The 21,250-nt window shown below is 39.1% G+C and overlaps 1 protein-coding gene across 2 annotated transcripts; it reads right to left on the reverse strand.

Annotated features, from left to right (window-relative positions):
- Nucleotides 1–35: 35 nt before the first annotated feature.
- Nucleotides 36–18,464, reverse strand: LOC106954505 (BDNF/NT-3 growth factors receptor-like). 2 transcript variants are annotated; one of them, XM_015044039.1, is made up of 18 exons: nucleotides 17,654–18,464; nucleotides 13,316–13,390; nucleotides 13,164–13,235; nucleotides 13,005–13,073; nucleotides 12,750–12,901; nucleotides 12,491–12,627; nucleotides 11,213–11,345; nucleotides 10,439–10,741; nucleotides 10,186–10,200; nucleotides 9,402–9,404; nucleotides 9,247–9,275; nucleotides 8,451–8,550; nucleotides 7,325–7,513; nucleotides 6,168–6,298; nucleotides 5,902–6,074; nucleotides 4,589–4,829; nucleotides 3,573–3,731; nucleotides 36–2,711 (listed from the first exon to the last, which is right to left on the reverse strand). In XM_015044039.1, the coding sequence occupies exons 1-18, from the start codon at nucleotides 17,851–17,853 to the stop codon at nucleotides 2,526–2,528; spliced, it is 2,367 nt and encodes a 788-aa protein (XP_014899525.1). In that variant the 5' UTR covers nucleotides 17,854–18,464; the 3' UTR covers nucleotides 36–2,525. The 2 variants fall into 2 exon arrangements, with proteins under 2 accessions (XP_014899525.1, XP_014899524.1); XM_015044038.1 differs by having other exon boundaries at nucleotides 9,247–9,296.
- Nucleotides 18,465–21,250: the final 2,786 nt, after the last annotated feature.

Genomic DNA, 21,250 nt, shown 5'->3' on the forward strand with positions numbered 1-21,250 from the left:
GAGGAAATCGTTTTTTTCTTTTGGTTTTTTTTTTATTATTTTTTTTATTCTCCTTTTCAGAGAGAAAAATAAAGCACATTGTTCAAACAACGTCCTCTGCAGATCAAAAGTCGCCGAAAAGGGAGGAGGATTGTATTCTCACTGGTATCATGAACGAGCACGAGGAAATCGTACGACAGCGCACAAATAAAATCATTATTTACATTTAGTACGTATTGCCGGTGGCCCATAACACATTGTCTTCGATAGGTGTCACACAGTTTCTGACGTACCTGCTTGGGACAGATTATACTATTAAACGTAGCCTACTATTCATATAGACAGTTATCAGAACTGTACAGGATGGACAGCAGTTTATATACAGCCCACACAAGACTATATTATACAGGACAGTGTGTAAAAAAACAAACAAAAAAAAAAACACATAAGTGAGATGCACAGAAAAAAAAAAAAAGCTTATTTTTCCTCAGGTTTACACTTTGCTTCAGCTCAGCCAGGCTGAAGGTTACAGCTGGGGTCGAGACAAAGGGTGTTCAGTGGTAGAGGGTGGCTGCTTGGGTTGTGCATTTTGGGGCGTTGACGGCGTGGGAGGGTTATAAAAATGCTACAAACTGCACCTGACAAACAAAACTTATTGTCTGACTCATTTACATCTTAAAAAAAAAAAAAACACGTAATGGTTAGTTTGATGCTAGGGTGCAGATGAAAGCACAATAGCGGTACGTTAAGCCCAGTCAGCTGCTGATTTACTCTTTCCGCTGTGGTCTGGCAGCATTTTATTTCACACCCCTTGGGCCTACAATGGACTTCAAATAATAATAATAGTATTCTGTGTGACAGACCAACACAAGGTAGTGCACAATTGTAAAAGTGGAAGAGATGTGATCTTTTGAGATTTTCACAAATCTAAAAAGTGTGGCACAAATTTGCTCGAATGCCTCTAAATAAAATCTCATGCAGCCAATTCTCTTCAGTGCTCAACTGATTCGTAAAAAGACCCGATTGTTGCGTAATTTACCCTCGGCACAAAATCCGGCTGTTGTTGAACAGAATCGTGAAGGCCAACGAACACACTGGACGGGTCAGAGTTAAAGCTGTGAGCTGGTTTAAAGCAGCATATTGAAATAAAGAAAGAAAAAATCACACTCCTAAGCTTTTAACGTGTGACCCAGCTATAAATCAGAAAAGATGCTCTGGAGGAGCAGCAGCATCCACAACACAGGTGGAAGCATCTTGCACAGTTTCCTGGAAATAAATTGTTTCGCATGTAAAGTTTCAATAGTGATGTTGAAGTTAGAGTGAATGGGGTAGATACCCATGCTGTTTTTTTTTTTTTGTTGTTGTTGTTATTTTTTTGTTTTATTTGAAATAAAATTTGAAAAACATACATTTGTTTCCCTTCCACTTCATAAGCATGCATTACCTTGCAGTGGTTTATCTGGTAAAATGTCGGTAGCATACATTAAAGTTTGGTGTAACAGTTCAAAATGTGAAAAGAAAAATCAAGGGGTCAGGGCACATAAAACTAAAGGTAAGAAATTCAAAACAAGCCGATGCAAAGCGAAGACTGAAAATGCCGAAAGCCTCAAACGTCTTTAAGCAGCGTCAAAGAAATCCCTCTCGGCCCATTGCCTCACCTCGATCCGTCCTGTAAGAGCCTTGAAATCTGGCTCTGAAACATCATTCAGAGATGAGCCACAAAATAAAGATTTTTTTTTTTTTTTTTTACTCAATGGCACTGCAGGTGAATGACAGACAAATGGAAAACAAAAACAACCAGTCCTCCAGAGTTAACGCGCTGTGCTTCAGATGGCCCTGCTCTCTAAAACCAAACTGTTTCCCACCAATGTATTCACAAAATATGTCATTTTTAATTCAGGATGTAAAATATATTCCCTTTTATTTCACAATTTTGAAATGATCTTTTCTTGTTTTTTTTTTTGTTTTTTTTACTTGTCTGTAAAATGTTTTTACATGTGCATGACTTAAATACCAGATTTAAATCAACTGGACTTAAAAAGCTTTATCTACATAGACGTTTCCATATATTCTCAGTCAATGAGTGTTTCTTGCTTTTTTGATTTTTTTTTTATTACCCCCCTCCCCTTCTTAGCAAGTATGAAAAACATTGTGGCGATGGATTCACATGATGCACAATGACCTCTCTGCTCGTTTTTGTTTTGTTTTGGGTTTTTTTTTTAGACCGTTATTTTAAGTAAAATCACATAAATCTGCATGTATTTTTCACTTCGTTCTATGAAACATGCCAAGGAGATTCTGCAAATAAAGAAGGAAACAAAAAAAGCAGCAAAAACCTAAACGTTAAGGCTTCTCTTCACGGGATGAGGACACGGACAGCTTGCATTTTACAGTCACATTTACAACCGGATTCTGTACATAGACGTAGTCACGCTACCTTCACTTCTAGCGTCCTCTCTGCCCCCCGACATGCTCTCCAGCACCCAAACACCCATCCGCATACGAAGCACACATGCACACAAACTGCATACGCAGACGCTGGTGGATCAGCCCAGTATATCCAAGTAGACGGGGGAGGCCTTGGCCAAGCTCTGGAGCATGCTGTGGATTTCCTTGATGTTGAGCCTCATGTAGGGCTCCCTCTGCCAGCAGCCCAGCATCAGGTCGTATACCTCCTTAGGACAGGTACGGGGCCGCTGCAGGACTCGGCCTTGCGTGATGCACTCAATCACCTGCGGGAGACAGCGGGGACTTTCAATGCTGTGACAGATTTACACATTCATATAAATGGGGTGAAATAAAAGAAAAACAACTGATGTAAAACAACCAAACGACCAGGAGTAGAGGGGTGAGCAATACGGACTTAAAGTTTTATCTTTTTCTCTCCATTTAACATTTGGACTATTTTATGCAAGCCTATCACACGCAGCCCTGTGAAAATATTGCAAAGCTTGTGCTTGGCAAGGGGCTAAAAAGGGGGGGGGGGGAGAACTTTTTTGAGGGATTTAGGGGGCCTAGGAGGACTGCGCATTGCAAAGCCAACAGGAAAGACAGCAGTGTCCTTACAAGCTAAGGCTCAGAAAATTAATGCACTCAAAACCTAATGCCAGAGTTTTCAGTCTTAATGAGTTTCTATTTATTCCAGCCCATAACTATGCAACTTATGTTCCTGCTGACGCGCACAAAAACCATCCTTCTGTTTTTGCAAGGTAGCATTTAGAGACGCATTCTGATGATGGGTCAGAAAAGAAACAATCTACACAAAAAGAAGAAACGGTCTGACGTCTGTCGGCTTACTTTTGCAGGTGCCGAGTTTCTTTTTATAGCTCACCTCGCCTAAAATGCATCTAAATCAAGGAAACTGACAACAATCACGCAGAGCAGTTCCACCCAGCTCCATCTAATGCTACATTATGTGCGATACTCTGCGGAACAAACTGCAAATTGCATCACTGGAATAAAAAAACATTAAACATTAACATCTTCAGTTTCTAACGTTAGTCAACCGTCGACAACAGTAAACACTACAATTCCCATGATGCCTCCACTAAAGTCTTGCCATTAATCACAGCTTTGAACCTCATGTGACTGACCTCGTTGTTGGAGAGTTGGTACCAGGGCTGCTTGCCGTAGGTGAAGATCTCCCACAGCACCACACCCAGACTCCACACGTCACTCTCCGTGGTGAACCTCCGATACATGATGCTCTCCGGGGGCATCCAGCGGATCGGCAGCATCGTGTGACCGCCCACCTGGGGAGACGCGGCAGCTTCCATTAGCGAGACCCCTCAGGTCAGATAAAAGGGTTTCAGTTGCTGGTTACGCCATCTCTACTTGCTTACTTATATGACAGGCGGGGGGGACTGAGACGTTACTGTGACCAATAAACAACACGCCGGCAAAAGGACTTTGAAGACGTATGCTATAACATTCACAAAACATTTGTAAAGAGAAATGAGAGTGACGGCGCTTGGATCCCTAACTCATTTTGAATAAAAATCGTTGGTCATCAGTGGTAGGTGAAAGGCCCCGGTTAGGGTGACATATTTTTTTCCTTGCATTTCTGACTCCAGCAGAGGGCGCTGTGGGATTCAACTTAAGATGCGAGACAAAACGGAGAAGGAATTAAATAAATCTATTTGCTCCTTCTAAATGTCTTTTATTTGACTCTTATCAGTCTTATGATTATGTCCATAGCCGGCTGCAGTTCTCTCATGTCCACACCTGGACAATTACACAGTTTGCTCTTTTGCGGTTTAGTACAACGTTGTCAATCTTGAGTGAGAGAATAATTTAACTCATCGCTGAAAGAAAATGAAAAACCTTCCAGGGTTCCTTTGCACTGTTGCTTCTTATTACCATAGAAACTTAACATTTTTTGTAGATTATGAAAGTTACAAACAGATAAAATATCTTAAAATTGCTATTTCTACTGATTCACGCCTGTCTCACCAAAGCTGGAGGAAGCAATCCCTATTTGTAGCTCATGTTTCTGTGTTGAGGTATATTTATGAGAACCATCTGAAGATTGCAAGGATGTGCAGTAGCAATAATGAGCAATGAAGGGTCACATAGGAAGATGAAGAGCAAACAGCTCTCGATTACTCACCCTATAGTAGTCTGTGCTGTAAACATCTCTCGACATGCCAAAGTCTCCTATCTTGACCAGCAGGTTTTCCCCTACAAGGCAGTTCCTTGTTGCCAAGTCTCTGTGGACAAAATGTTGGGAGGCCAGGTAGACCATGCCAGCAGCAATCTGTTGGGCAATGTGCAGCATCTGAGACTGGGTGAGCTCCACCAAGATACTGTGCTGACCGTCTGCCATGAGAACCGCATCAGGACCGTGGGACCTGCAACCCAAAAAAACCATTGCATTTTTCGCAAACGACAGAAAAAAAAGTAGCTTTTCATCATTTCTGAAGATTTATTTATTTATTTATTTATTTATTTTTTATCTGTCATGATTAGTTATTGTCTCCAAAGTCTCGGTTTTGATTCGAATTCATGACAGTTTGACAAGAAAATTGTAACACCAACAAATCCAACACAGGAGCGTTCTCATTGCAACTCCCGACAACAGATGGAACAGCATTAGAACATTTAAGCTGCATGTTTGAGGTTGTGCACTCTGACATTTTAGCGCATTCGAAATCATTTTGGTGAGTCTAAGAAGTAAATTTAAGTCCAACAATTAAAAATATATACAGATGGCAGACTGTGGCAGGTTGTGGCTTCTTCTTCTCTTCCGAAAAGAGAAGGAGTTTATGGTTAAAGCAACTTTATAGTGATGATGTGAAACCAGGCAGGCTGCTGAATGCACCCATTAAACTGCCCATATAACCCACAATTGACAATGTATGAAATGGAAATGTGTGGTCGTTACAGATAGGCTTAGCATAACTGTGCAGTGACCACACCACTCAGCGTCTGACCTTTCAGCCACAGTTCAATCTTTTGAAAAAGTCCTTAGCAGACGGCTTTTCTTTACGACTTTAGTCGAGTTCAAAATCAATTCATATGACGCCCATTATGTTACTGAGACCTTTTAATGTTTTTATGAGTCTCAAATGTTACGATCAGGAAACTATTTAAGATGTCAGCACATTAACTTGATCTTATTGTGCTAGTTGTAAGCTTTTGAACTGATTATTAATTCATTATTACGTTCACCTTTGAACAGTGATTTATTGCGTTTTACTGCAAATACACGCCAGTTTCTTTCTTTTGCAGAAATAATATGTATATCTTAAATGGGCTTCTTCTCCAGTCAAGATATTTTATCAACAGAGATGTGCTGTGGATCTAACATATAGTTAATATAATTGAGCGCAGCCTTTGTCCTTGCTGAAAGAGGTGCCCAACAAGCAAAATTAAATTACTTTTACAAAACAAGTCTGTCATTTCATTGGAAGACGATCTCACCTGAGGAACTTGTTCAGGTCTCCGTGTTTCATGTACTCAAAAACCATGATGAGCGGGTCGCTCTCCACACACACTCCGTAGAAGGTGACGATGTGCTCGTGTTGCAGGTTGGTGAGAAGCTCCGCCTCCCTGTAGAAGTCTGCGCGAGCGCTTTCAGTGGCCTCCTTCAGAGTCTGAGAGACAGAAAGAGGCAGGGTGAACAGGAGCGAACATCCAGCGGAAACCGTTCCCCGGCGTTGTTGAAGAAGGAGCTTCCTGATGGGCACCTTGACGGCCACGTGGATCTTCTCATGCTCTGGCACAAGGTTGTAGCACTCGGCAAGGAAGACCTTTCCGAAGGCTCCTTCTCCCAGCTCCCGCTTCAGCACGATGTTGTGCCTCTTGATGTGCTGCACAACTTTAATACAGAACAAGTCAAATCACCCACAAGATTTTATATATATATTTTTTTTTCATTAGGAATTTTGAGAAAAAAATTTCAACTTTATAGTATACTGGAATTTGATAGTGTTCGTTACAGACAATTTAAAAAAAAATAAAAATAAATGAAAATTCCAAATGTAAAAATAAGTTGCATTAATGAAAGTCTTATAGACTTTTCAAGAAGTGTTGGCCCTTCAAAGCGACTTTGCTAGGCAAGCTAACTCTTGACACCCATCATGTCCTTTGTTTTTAGAAACTCCAGATTCTTACAGTTTACACTTTTAATATATGACTGTGGTTTTAATTATAAAATACACTCTAATGAAGGGAATAGTCCCAAGTCTTTCAAGGTCTATTTCACAACAAACATTGCAAATAACAAATACAACTGTTATGATTGTTTTTCAATTAAAATAATTACGTAATGTTTGATTTTTTTTTTTTATTAAAAATGATTTGTTTAAATATTGAGAAACTTTGATATTTTCTTTGGTATTTTTCCTCAAGATTACCATACAATTATACTATATATGGAGCGCTCAGTCTGGCCTGTGCCAAGTGTTAACTATTAGTAATTCGATATGACATTAATATGTGTTATATGTCCCTCCATTGTTATTATGAATGTAGAAATTAGTACTATTATTATTGTCAATACTATTTTATACCATGGAGCACTATTTTTCATTGTCGACTGGTTCCTAACAAACTAAGTTAAAAAAGAAGGTTGGTATTTACAGAAAGTTTAATATTTCTTGCACAGCAAAGAACTAAGACACGTCAAATCTATAGGTCTCCGATAAAACAAGAAGTTTGTGTTTCTGAGTATCTTGCATGAGCTTTCCGGTTAGCTCCCGAAGCAGGAAGTCACTCCCGCGGCGCAGTAGGAATCTGCTGATAAATATGGCGCCGATAGCAATGATCCCTGCATGGCTTTATCAGAGAGAGAGAAAAAAGAGCCCAGGTTACCCGGCGTTCATCAAGAGCGGCGGTAACTCACACGTGTCAGCTTTCAGCATGCTGCCGGAGTTGCGGAAGTACTGCGGGTTCTCAATGACAGGAATCTTTGTCATCCCGATGATCACTGCATCTGGACCCATCTCTGAGGACGACGGGGTGTTGTTGCCATTGGAGACGTGATGAAGAGGGCTGGCAGAGTCGTCGTCGTTGCTGATTACCGAGGAGGAGCCTGGGGACCCACGGAGAGGAGAGGTGGAGGTGGTGGCGGTCAGGAAACAGGAGAAGGAGAGATGGGCAGACAAGAAGGTGAAGTGTAGGAGGTTTGGTCATTAGGAAGGAGGAGTAAGAGAAGATGGAAAGAGGAGAAGAGTGGTTAACAGGGTGGATGGATGTTGAAGGGTGCATAGGTTAATAACATATGGTTAATATGGAAGTTAATAACACATGGTTTTACACAGGAAGTAGCCATATCAGTATTTATATATGTTATTGACCGTTTATTAACTTCTTAATGGTAGTAGGCATTTTGAAAATAACATTTGTAGACAACGCTTACCCTAAAAAGTGAAATCGCCTGTTTACCGTTTAGTCTAAAGGTGACAGAACATTCGGTCACATTACAAGCATAAATAGTGAGATGTGATCGGTATAAGTTTTAAATTGACCATGCATCAGTTCTTACCAGCTGATAGCCCTACATATCAATGCACTGTAATTAGCAAGAGTAAAAGAAATATTTTGTGATTAGGGGTCTAAAAAAGGCTCCAGCCCAGGGGGTCCCACCTTTCTAAATCTGGCCCTTTGCTTTGCAAAGAATCGACAAAAATGTAAGTTTGGAAACATGCAAAGCAGGGAGAAACATACCACAAAAGACTTGCAGCTGTAACTTCTGCAAATGTTTGTTCTAGAAACGATTCCATCATTTTATCTGTACATTTAAATTTATATTTTTTTCTCCCGGTTCACATTTATGTTCTATATTGTGTTGGTATTTCACATAAAAGCCCCAATAAAAAAAAAATTCTATGAATATTCTGATCTGACAACAGTTTAGGAAGGTTTTGTTTCTTTTATCTTCTCTGGGGAATTATGGGCACAAGCTTAAGTCTCCTTATTTATGCAAAAAAAAATAATAAGAATAAAATAAATAAAGATATTTATTTTACCTTTAATACCAAAGTTTGAGTTTCTTCCATATTTCAAAATGATGACCATGAGGACGCAGCCAGTCAGGGCAACACCGGCAATTCCCACAACGACATATACCTGGAGATGAACAAAGGGGAGAATGTGATATCAGTAAGAAGTCAAAACTAAACTGCAAAAATCAAAATAAGGTGCTGGTCATAATTAGTGAGATCTCTGGCAATTATGTGTTTTGTTTATTTTACACTGAAAAAAAAAGAGAAGAAAAATAGAACATCTGATTTGAGCACATTCAGTCAATGTCTAACAAAGTAGAAACAATTGGCTTTAGCTAAGTCACTTGTGGTACAATTATTAGTACAGCTAAGTTTAATGGTTTGTATAACTCCCCCTTTTCGACAAAATAATAATTTGTAGGTCTTGACTAGAGAGACTACAGAGACATGGCTTAGTGACCAGTTCCACAATCTCTATGGTAGTCCATAGACCTGAGTACGAGTTTATATATTTTTCTTTTTACCTTCACACACAATTTAGGTCTTGGCATTGAGGTTAGGTGGTGGCTTTAGAAAGAGATTTATTCTGTGACTAGTGAACAATTTCTGTGCTAATGAAGCAATATGTACTCAGAGCCCGAGGAACCACTGATCCCTATACACTTGAAACTATTTGCTCTTCTATATCAGCAAATGTGTACGAGATCACAAATATAATGTACGTCACTGAAACCACATTCAAATAAACAGCAAATATGTCTTTAAGTCAAAAGGTTTGTAAAAAAGCTATACATGGCCAGTAATATTTAGGATCACTTACTGCAACACTGTCGTCCAGAGGCGGTGGATCTGGATAAGTATATATGTGATCTGTCAAATCAGAGTTATTCATATTTGGAAATATTTTGCAATTCTGACTGATGTGTGCAATGTTATATTGTGTGAAACTACATACAAAGTCCGGAAAGAACTTACCATCTGAGCAGAAGATGCAGATGCAGGGGAAAAGGAGAAAGAAAAAAAAAGAGAGATGAAATCAGTAGATATTTTTAACTGCATAAGAGTACAGAGAAAAGTTAAGTGCAGCTTTCTTGTGCTTTTTTTCAGACTTAAATGCTTAAGATCCTCAAAAAATAATCCCCTTATATCTTACAAAGGTATGGAAAGATGTCCATGCATTAAAGTGGCAAAGAAGCCCCAGACCATCACACTATCACCATCATGTTTGACTGTGTCAAAAATGTCAATCACCTTAAATGCTGTAAAGTTGGCCTGATACAATGGGACTTATCTCTTTCATTTTTATCCCCAGAATAGTTTTCCAAAAGTCTTAGGATTGTTGGTGGACTCATATAAGGTGGGCCTTTGTGTTGGTCATCATCGGTCTCCCATAAATAAAACTTTTCAAGAGTTTTTTTTTTTTACTGTTGAATCAAAAATGCTGATCTAAAACTAAAATTTGATTGTAAGACCTAATAGGAAGTACAGAACAGAAAGACGACAATAATACCTATATTATCATTTAAATGTAATTGTAATTAATCATCTTCCTGAAAAAATACTTTTTTGCCGAAAGTAATATTTTTTTGCCTAATTCACCTTTTAGCAAAAAAGAGGTGGCAATATTATTAATTAATTAATTTTTTTTGCCAAAAATGACTTAGGCTATTATTTTAGGAAGGTGACAAAATCAAGAAATTGATGAGGGGGCTAATACTTTTTCATGGCAATCAAGTCATAAAACATAAGTATTACGTACCATAATCTGGGTTTCCTGTAAATAAAAAAATGAAAAACAAAGACATTTGTTATAATAATAATTATAACATGTCAGGTTTGTTACATATAAAATCCCACTCAGTTACAAAACTTAGTCACAATTAATATAGCTATACAATAAAAGATGTACAACTGAAACAGTTGCACTTCTGCAATTTGAATGTAATTGAACCTAGTACACTTAAAATCATGCTCTAGAAATAACTTTATTTGGAAACAGGAAGCAAACTGGCCTGTAATGTTTGGCGGATCAAGGAACTGGGCGGTGACCGTCTTTTCATCCTGACCGTACTCGTTCCTCGCCACGAGCTTGTATTCGCCGTTGTGGATGTGAGTGGGATTGGCGAGCTGCAGGCAGCCGTGGTCCTCGTTCTCGGTGGACTCGTGGATCATGGTGCGGATGAAGTCTTGCTCCTGGAGAAGCACCTTCTTATGATACCACAGCAGCTTAGGTTTGGGGTTCCCCGTCACAGTGAATGGGATGCACCACTGGTGGGCCTGTTCTGGAGCCAGCAGCTGCTCGATTCTAGGGGGAACTAAGACGGAGGCAACGGGAGAAGAAGAGAGGTCACGGGGACAACAGGAGACAAAAAGAAAGAGCAAAGGTGAAGTAAAAACCCTAATTGTGGAGAGGAGAGGTGAAGGTTGGAAAAATAACTGGGAGGCAAGCATTAACCTAATGAAAAACTACGCATTCCAACTCTGAAGACAGAAAAACATGGAAGAGGACAACGTATAAATGGATGTTAAACAAGTGAAGGCTCGTAGTGAGGCATGAGCAGCTTTACAGGAAGAAGAGTTATGGACAGGAAACATGGAAAGTCAATAAGATTTTCCAGGAGACAGTAATGATAACAAACCAAGAAGCCTTCTGCTTCCACAAGAAAAAAAAACACACGGTTTAGGAGAAAGTATTTAAATGCTCATCACACAGAGGAAATTAGAACAAATTGAACGCAAATAAAGTAGGATTTCTAGAGATGTGAGGCCACATTTGAAGTCCTTACAGAGGATATTGAGCTGAAGCGTGGCTTCAATCTGACCGACTATGTTCTCGGCGCTGCATACGATCACCCTGCCGTTGTCATCGGGAGACAGGCCTGACAAGATGAGGGTGCTTTCTGTTTCCAAAGGGTCAATCTGGAAAGATAAGACTTATTAGATCAATTACAGATTCTGTGTACAGACATGCGAGACTGGTGGGATGTTTATCTAAACAAAAAAAAACAACAACTTATATCACTCATGGTGTGTGTAACGGTTGTATGTAATTTTGCAATTCGCAATTGCTTTGCGAATTGCAAAGTAATTTGCAGTTACTTTGCAATATAAAAGTAACTGCGAATCATTCCAGCTCCTAAATGATGTAAACGAATTACAGTTATTTACAATTTACATCTAATTTTATTTAGAAAAAAATTAACAAATTAATGTCTTTTTTTTCCCTTCACTTAAAAAAAGCTTCTTATTGGCTGAAGCCATGCTTATTTGTGGTTCAGCCGGATTCAGTTTTCATGTAGTGTGGTTTTTATTTCTGTGCTGTAACACCATCTTCAGTCTTGCTGTCAGATTGCAGTTTTACTGCTGATTCCTAGAACTTCAAGAAGTAGAATGTGAGGTAGACCTTTTAGTCATCAGGCGCCACTCCTGTGGAACCAGCTCCCAGTTTTAGTCCGTGAGGCAGACATCCTGTCTACTTTTAAAACGAAGTTGAAAACTTTCCTTTTTCATAAAACAGACAGACTACACCGTGCAAAAAAATAATAAAATAAAATAAAACAATTACTCTAAGTTACGGTAAAATACTGGCAGCTGTGGTTGCCAGAATTTTGCTGTAAAATTCTGGCCACCATAGAATTTTACCATATAAATATGGATCTTGCTGTATTTATATTGTAAAGTTCTGGCAACCACAGCTGCTTTTATTGTAAATTAGATACTCTATTTTAAGAGTTTAGATTAGGATATCTTGAGCTATTTTTGTAGTTATGCTGCTGTAGGCTTAGGCTACTAGAGGACAGACTGATGACTTTTCCTCACTTTCTGCTTCTTCTTCTTCTACTACTCTCCATTTTTGCATTATTTACTGATATTTCAATAGTTAAACTTTTTGCTTTCTCAAAAACTTGCAAAAACAAGTTTTCTTCAAGTACTCTGGCTGCTTCCCACAGACCATTTGATCTTATGTTTGAGTATGTGGTCTGTTGTGTTGCATGATAGACAACAGTCATTTGGACTTCGCTTATTCCAACATTTAAAAGAGACTTGAAGGTAAACCGTCTCACCTCATAGTGGGTTGAGAGCATATCAAGGGTCCACAGGATTTCAGGAACAGGGGAGCCTGAGGCACTGCACACAACTTTGACATCACGCCCCTCCCTTACAGTCACATTTTTGGGGCTCAACTCTACTTTGGGAACCACTGCAAGTGACATAAAATGTGGCAAATATACGTGAATATTGTCTGTAGTTTTAAACCGCTCCTTTACGTCTTCACAAAGCAAACACAATCAGCCTAAGAAAACCAGCAACGCTTTACATTACCACAGTCTGGAGGAGTGAGTGTGGCAAAGTCCCTTGTCTCTCCCCTTTCATCAGTGCATGTCAGCTCTGGACCGTCTATGTCTTCTTGGAGTCTCAGTTTGATCCACAAGTTTTCACAAACACAATCCAGAGGGTTTCCAGATAGAAGAAGCCTTAAAATGGAGCAGACAAACAAACGCAAGAAAGATTTTAGTGGGAGGGGGGGAGGGAGGGATGTTGGACTACTGACAGTTTGACGCACATGTGTCAACTTACGGAAATGTACTGTTGAAGTTCTGAAATGTTCTCCATGACAGCATGGAGAGGTTGTTATCTCTGAGATTTCTAAGAAAAAAAAAATAGCAACAAAAACTGTAAAAAGTCAGCAGGGGGAACAGGTGCGATAAAAAAACTTTACTGTAAGACACTGCTTACACATATTGAAGTCTTGTGTTGTTATAAAATGCATCCTTGGATATATATGTTAATCTTGTCCTTGTCACCGTTCTGTTGGAAGTCACAGTGTGCATTTATTTAGTTTAAATTAGCTTAATATCTAACCGAGCACAAACCGGTGGGATACTTACAGATTTCTGAGGTTTATGTAGTGCCTCAAACTGCTGTCACTTATGTTAACCAATCTGTTTTGATTGGCAATGTGTCTGCGGAAAGAAATGAAACCAGATGTTAAGACTTGTTACAATGCACGTTCTTATGTAAAATGATCATATTATACTTGCTACGTCAAGTATTGAGGCAGATAAAGTCGATTTATGTTTTATTTTAGAGAATGGCAAAATTTTGCTCTCAAAATGTAGATATTTTGTCTCAGGCATACTGTTTTCTTTTTCTGATATGATTAGTTGTTTTTTTTTTTTTACATGTAATTCAAGAACTCTGATCTCAGGGCTGCACAGTGGAGCAGCTTGTAACACTTTCCTCACTACATGGAGGTTGTGGGTTCACATTCAGGTCTAGGGTCTTTCTAAATATAGTTTGCATGCCCCCTTTCTCTCCCCACCACGCATGCATCTGTTCACTCTGGGTACTCCAGATTATTCCTGCAGTCCAAGAAACATGGATGTTAATTGATTTCTCTTAAATTGTCCTTAGGTATATGAGTGCTTGTGTGAATGAATGGTTGTTTATCCTGTGTGTCTGTTGCCCTTTGATAGACTGCCAACCTGTCCAGGAAGTACCATCTACAACTGCTGGAGATAAGCACCAACTCCCCCAAAACCCTGTAAGGATGAGCGGCTGTGGATGGATGGAACTTGGTTTTGCAGCACACCAATTCAGAAATCCATGGCATTTTCTTAACATCACTCCTGACATCCTTTATTTACGTTTTGAAGAAAGAAATTACTATAAATGATCGTCTTCTGGATTCGCAGCTGACATCCATCCGTTTTTCTATACCTGTTTAACTTGTGGGGTCTTTGTTGGGGTTGGGTGACAGGTACAGGTTTTCAGCACATCGCATGGAAACAGAGACACGGCAACACAGGAGAAATATCCCTGCATGCAAACACTTCCATACCTAAGTGAAATTTAGAGGGACAAATGAACCTACCCACAAAAAAAATAAATAAATCTGCACATGTACAGGAGAACATGCAAACTCCATCCAGACAGACCCCAGGTCAGGATTATAGCCCACCTTCTTGCTGCAAGGCAACAGTGCTCCCAACTGCATGACCATGCAGGTCAGGAAGTTGTTTAAAAATGAATTTATCCTTAAATAAATAAAGCAGAGGTATGTGATTTGAGAAAAAAAAAAAACAGAAAAAAAGTAGGGTAGGCTTTGCTACTTTCCCTACGGGAACCAATTTCCCATAGGGGTATTTGTTGCTGAAATATTTGTGTTTCAATGACAGTGGTTTGTTTTGAACTATGTCCAAATAATATGCCCTATAAAATGTCTGTCTTTTTTTTTTTTTTTGTCTTTTTAATAGAAATGATTATGCTGTTGGGAACTTGGAAGGAATGTTGAATAGTTTTTACCAAATATTGTGACCCAGTTTGTAAGTGTAGAGAAGTCACGGAAAGGAAGCAGAAAAACCTGAAAACGTTGACCTGATTTGACTTAGATTAACTTCTTTCATAGTGTAAAAAATGAGAAATGATGGGATGGCAAAACGATTCAGCATAATAATGTTTATATCACTGTCAATTCAGTTCACTCTAGAGAGGGACATTCTTCACTTTAGGTGACATTATCCTTCCACCTACTGAGTAGTTAGCATGAGCTAGTGCTAGTTTTCTTCAACATTAACACTTTGATCAAAGAAGCGACTGTAAAGTCAATACAGACAGGCAATTATTTTGTGTTATACAATAGGTTTTAATTTTGACAACCAAATTTATCTACATGTCAACGAAATTCTTAGTCACAGAGTGTGAGGCTGTAGTCTTCAACCAACTTTCAGTAGTTAGTAGTAGTAATTCTGCAGCTGCAGTTTTTTTGTTGTTGTTGGTGTTTTCACTTCTTGCTTTACTGTTCCCTTAAGATTGACTTTTTATTTACAATTGCAAGTTGAAATTTCAATAATTTCTATTGAAACCAGTCGGTAAACACACTCATATCGTAAATATATCGTTTGCTTTCCTAATATTTTTTTTTTTTCTGTTATTACTATGATGGACAAAGACAGGGATTTTGGGGGAGAAATTTTAGTTCAACAAAACTGAAGATGCCTATAATTGTTCAAAAAACGACCAAATAAGTACCAAGTAATAATCCAGCAATCAATTACTTTGACCTATAAGCCCATTCTTAATTGGAATGAGTTGAGGTCATGTTTCTGTGAAAAATTGGATGTCATTTACTTCAGTTTCATAATTTAATGATGTTTACTTTGGAAAAATAAAGTAAGCAGAATACCACATTATTCTTTGAATAACATTTATCTGTAACAAACATCTTTTAGGATGCATAAAATGACTATTAATCAAGTCACTGATATTTATTCTGACTATCGAAATCAGACATCATTTATCAAAGATCATTTGAAGAAAGCGTAATACAAGTATTTAAAATATATATATTTTTAACTAAGCAACCTTATGATTTTAGTTTCACATTTCACTGCATTCAGTGTTAACAGTACAACATAATTACACCAGGATGTCAACTTGTAAGCATGATACCCATGTTCATTTCTAACATGGGTATCATGTGTTGGTATTATTTCAAAGTACCATTCCTCTCTCATATAAGTTCATTTGAGATAACATTTTGGAAATGTTGCTAACATTCCAACCTTTAATGCAAAGATAAACTAAAAGTACAAATCCCTTATTAGACTCAGCAGTTTTAGAAGCATGTTGAGTATGAATTGTATGCACAAACTGTTTGTCTGAAAGTCTTATTACACATTACGAGACTTATGACTTTATTGTATTTTAATCTGACAATTGTCAGCGTAGATGTTTTCTAAAATGATACTAATTAGTTTCACCCCAAATATCATTTGTGTAGAGAAAGTTTTTTTTAAATTATTTGTTCTTAGCCTTACAGTAGGATACTGTTTATCAGAACTCCTTTGACAGGAAACCTCACCCAGTATTTTGGTTGAAACCACAACTCAAGCTTGTTAAATCAACCGAGGTCTGGATTGGTCCACATTTGACCCATGACAAAGTTGGCACCATTACCCAAATTGGCAGAGCTGGCGCAAGCAGAAGTAATTTAGCTTCCACCCTCAGGAAAAATGTATTTGTTGATACAAACTAAAAACACTGCAGGTAGAAGACTAACTGCTCGTGATCTTAGAGATTAGATATTGGTTGTCTACTGCGAGAGTGAGACGGAGAGGGCCTCCAAGTCAAATTCTGCCTACGGCCCTGTACAAGTTTTGGCCGACCCTGAAACATTGTCCGTTTCTCAGCCACAGTGTACGGATGAGATTTCGTTTATAAGTTAATAAACGGTATCCGTTGCAAAGCAGCCTAAACGATAAAGTAGCTTAAACGGTTAACTAATGCAATATATACGTTTAAAATTTGATTTGCCTGCTTTCGGAAGTGTAGAAATTCTGTAAATCGTTGGCTGCTTCAACCGTTTTTTTCTTCTTCTTCTTCTTCTTCTTTCGCCCCCGGATGTATGCATAAATGAAGAAGTCATTTCCCCACAAAAGGCGCCAGTTGAATAACATCCATGATGTCTCCAGCGCGTCTGCCTCAGAAGAAACTAAACCCAGTCTCCACTACTCTGTGCAGTTGTAGGCTGTGTGGACTTCTGCAGCGTTGTAACAGGCACACTCACAGGCCTACACACTGACGCAGATAAGGGCGCAAAACTCTCGGCAGCCTATTGCCAGCTGTACACAACTGATATGATCTCATGTGTAATCTGTCAACAGTGTGGGCATTTTTGAAATATTGAGGATATCTCCCCCACGCCCACTCTAACTCCCACCCTCACATCCGCCTCCCCCCAACCCCCCCAAAAATATTTCTAATTTTTAAAAAAAAAAAAAAAAAAAGAGGCAGAGTGAAGACCCTGGAGGCTCCGCTGCTGGGCCTGAGCGTTCAATCCAGGGCTCTTTACCTCTGGAGGAAAACACACTAATCCAAAATAAGCATGACGCGCACTCGCACCGCCTTTACGCACACGTACACGCACGCGCGACCACTATCTCCTGCACTCCACACACTAATATGAACGTTTATATATATATATATATATATATATATATATATATATATATATATATATATATATATATATATATATATATATATATATATATATATAGTTTTTCATACATCTTTATTATGATAGCCGCCCGGGTTTTAATGGCATATGCACTTGTCATGATTAATATATGCACCCTTGATGTTTGGTGTCACTGCCACCTGTACTGTGGGTTTGAGCTACCTGCTTCGTAAGTTAATAAGATCGTTTATATGCACACACTTACATCTCGGTGATGTTTTCCATGTCATCTAACGTAAGGACAGGGAAATCCTCGATCCCCGGTTCGGGGTCGTTACAAACAATCCGTGAGATGCTGCAAGTGCAAGATTCGGGGCAATAGGCATCGCCGGATCTCCACAGCCCCATAAAAAGCACAAACAATCCAAAACGAGCCATGCCATATTTCCCCGCGCTGGAGTCCATCGCGGGGCCAGTGAATATATCCCACGAATCCCCCACGACAGAACGGAATCTGGTCAAGCTGAATTATTATAGCGTTTCTTCACTTGCCGCCTTTTATCTTGGCCAAGTTAATCCTTCCGATTCTGCAGAATGAGAGGTAGGGGAGGAAAAAAAAAAGAAAAGAAAAGAAAAAAAAAAACAAGACTGTGCTGTCGGTTGGGAATGCGCAGAGCCCACGGTTTTAATATGAAGATGCCATGGACTGGCCTTCTCCGTCTCCGCAGAGCTGGTATCACGCTACTGCATATCGATGCCGTGAAGAAAGGTGTCAAGTGCTCCGTCCTGCTGCTGCTATTGCTGCTGCTGCTGCCGCCGCTGCTGTTGCTATCTCACTCCTCCTTTTGCGGCCACTGCCTTCCTTGTAAAACAAATATGAGCTGCTCCAGATGTTCAGAGATCAATAGGCAGGAGCCCCGTGTGCGTATGTGCGCTGATGGGGAGGAAAGCTGCACAACGGAGTAAAGGGATGCGTGGTGATGCTGCTTGTGTAGGGGAGGAAGGCTACCTGCATCCGTCTATCGATCATCACCGAGGACGGGCGCAGCTCCGAGCCGTCTCATACGGGGGGTGGGGAGGGTGTGGGGAGGTGGTTGCGATGGTGATTTTATGTCTGAGTTAGATGCACGGCGAGAGAATCTTATTAGAGAAGCATAATTTGAATAATGATAATAATAATAATACTTTTTTCTTTCTCCATTGCGTTCAGAAACTCAACGCGAACTGTAACAGCTTTATTATACGGGCTGCTAGGAAACACTCAGTGGCCAGCTTTGGGTCAAAGGGGCCCACCCGTCAACAACGACACAGATAGAAACTCTACTGTTGTGGCTGCTCTGAAGCAATGCGATAGATGAAAGCTGAGCCTTTTCCATAACAACGCTGTTGTACGGCTGCCCATTAGGCCTGGTGTGACGTGCGGGTGACGCACAAGTCGGGGTGCATCTATGAAAAATAATTACCTATACTATGTCTCCAAACTTCAAATAGGCCTCACACCAATCACTGAGCAGAGCGCAGATGGATGTCTGCTATTTTGTTCCTCACTGTCTAAGCGCCAGCTTTAGTGCAGCTTCTTACTTTTTGCACGTCTTGTTAGAGATAAAAAAAAAAGAAAGGAAAAGTGGTTTAAGATCTCAGAAACTTGGCCTGCTAAGTACATTAGGAGGAGCACAGGTGCATCTCAGTGAATCAGAATTAAATTGAAATGTTCCGTTATGCCAATAATCTAATTTAAAGCGCGAAACACACAGGAGAAGAGAAGATTTAAGTGACTTTGAAGGTGTTATGTTTGTTGGTGCTTGACGTGCTGACGTCTGAGTATTTTAGAACTTGTTGATCTGTTTGGTCTCTTTTGCTCTCAGTCATTTCTTAGGTTAACAGAAAATGTTTGACACTCGTTACAACCAAGATATGTGGAACACCATTTCATGCGCAGCACGTCAAACCCTGCAGCACTTTGGCTAAACCTGCAGAAGGCCACACCAGGTGCCACTCCTGTCCGTTATGGACAGAATTACCAAATTTGGACAAAAAAATAAATAAATAAATTGCATAAAAATTTCCCGCAGTATTCAGAATTTGGTATAAACAACATAGATTAAGATATAAAGTATCATATCTGGCAATAGAGGTTCAATAGTGTGAGGCATTTCCTTAAAACACTTTGGTGCCTTACTTCAATTTGAAGATCACTTAAACACCACAGTCTTACTAAATATTGTTATGTCAATAGCTTTATGACCAGTCCTCTGCTGACTATACTTCCAGAAGCATAACACACTGTGCCACGACAGCATAAATAATAAGTATGGCGCTCAGTTCACTTTATTTATCTATATTTTATATAGATCTCAATCTGGTAGGGAACATTGGGGATGTGGTTTAATGGGAGAATTGCTTCTTGAATGTTTAGCTGACAAACTTGTTTCAACTGCATAATGCTATCATATCAAAATTAACCAAAATCTCTTGAGTATTTTTTCCGGACACGTTGTCGAATCTATATGCCACAAAGAATAAAGGCAATGTCACACTCTTAAGGGACGGTAGAAAGGTATATCTACCGTCCCTTAAGTACACTTCTAATGAAGTGTACTTAAAGCAGTTGTTTTGGCCAAATTATGATATTCAGCATTTAACAAACTCTTCTTCAGTTTGTCCAAAAATTAGAATATTGTGTAAAAGAAGTATTTTTCACACATTAATGTTGCTCGATACTGAAAAGTGCAATAGGACACCTCATTATTATGAAGTTGTTTTTTTTAGCAAAAGGCCATTTCAGGACAAGAAAGAAACTTAACCACAGGTAAACACAAACCTTAATCTTGTTTTATACTTATAAATCAATTGTATAAAAGTATATTTGAACTTTGTTAAACTACCAGCTTGTCACTTTAGTCTGACAAAAGTTTGCCCCGTCTCTGATTGTCAGCTGTGAAATGTAGGAGAGGTCTTCTTGCATGTATAGGCTGTTTTTAATCTCTCCCAAACATCTCATTGAAATCCAGATCTGGGCTTTGACTCAGCTTAGGGCTTTTCATTATAATTCTCAGCCAGTCCTTGGTGGATTTACAGGTATGTCTTCAACAATGACCTTTTGAGACCTGTCCTTCTTGAGGGTTTCTGCTACACAACTGTCATGTCCAAAATTGTATTTTTCTTATGAAGTGTTTATTATCTCTAAGCCATCATCATCATCATCATCATCATCATCATCATCATCATCATCATCATCATCATCATCATCATAATAAAAGTGTGAAATATATCCATCTTCAAGAAATGAACCTATATAATGCACAAGACACTTTTTGATTTAAATCACATAAAGAAATTAACTTTTTGATGATATTCTAACACACTCAGATCAACCTACACAGCAGAATCCATCCTACAAAATCTACAGTATCTGTCACGTTTCACAAATAATAAAATTAATTCCACTTATCACTGAGCAGCAAATTATCTAGGTGATCATATATTTCAAAATGACCAAATAAAACTGTTTTGCAGATTCCTAAATTTCCCGTACACGATCAGGAGGCAGTTGGGACAGATGATCCATGACACAGTCTGGATGGTTAGTGTCGCTATGGTGACTTGCTTTTTAACAAATAGCACTGACAATATCAAGTGTCGCTATGGTTGCAGATGAAAATATGTACACTGGCCTTTCTCTCCCTTTTTTTATGAGAAACATCAAGAACTGATTTATATCTGTCTCCATGGTAACCCCAGCATATAGGATGGACAGAAAGAGAGGCAGAGAGAGAGAGAGAGAGAGATAGAGATGTATTTTTGCAATATCTGAGGGGAATGTGGAGAATACAACACTGCAAGAATGAGATCCAAATCTGAC

Source organism: Poecilia latipinna, unplaced genomic scaffold (genome assembly GCF_001443285.1).
Source record: "Poecilia latipinna isolate Pla-1442-1.1 unplaced genomic scaffold, P_latipinna-1.0 Scaffold661, whole genome shotgun sequence".
Lineage (NCBI taxonomy): Eukaryota > Metazoa > Chordata > Actinopteri > Cyprinodontiformes > Poeciliidae > Poecilia > Poecilia latipinna.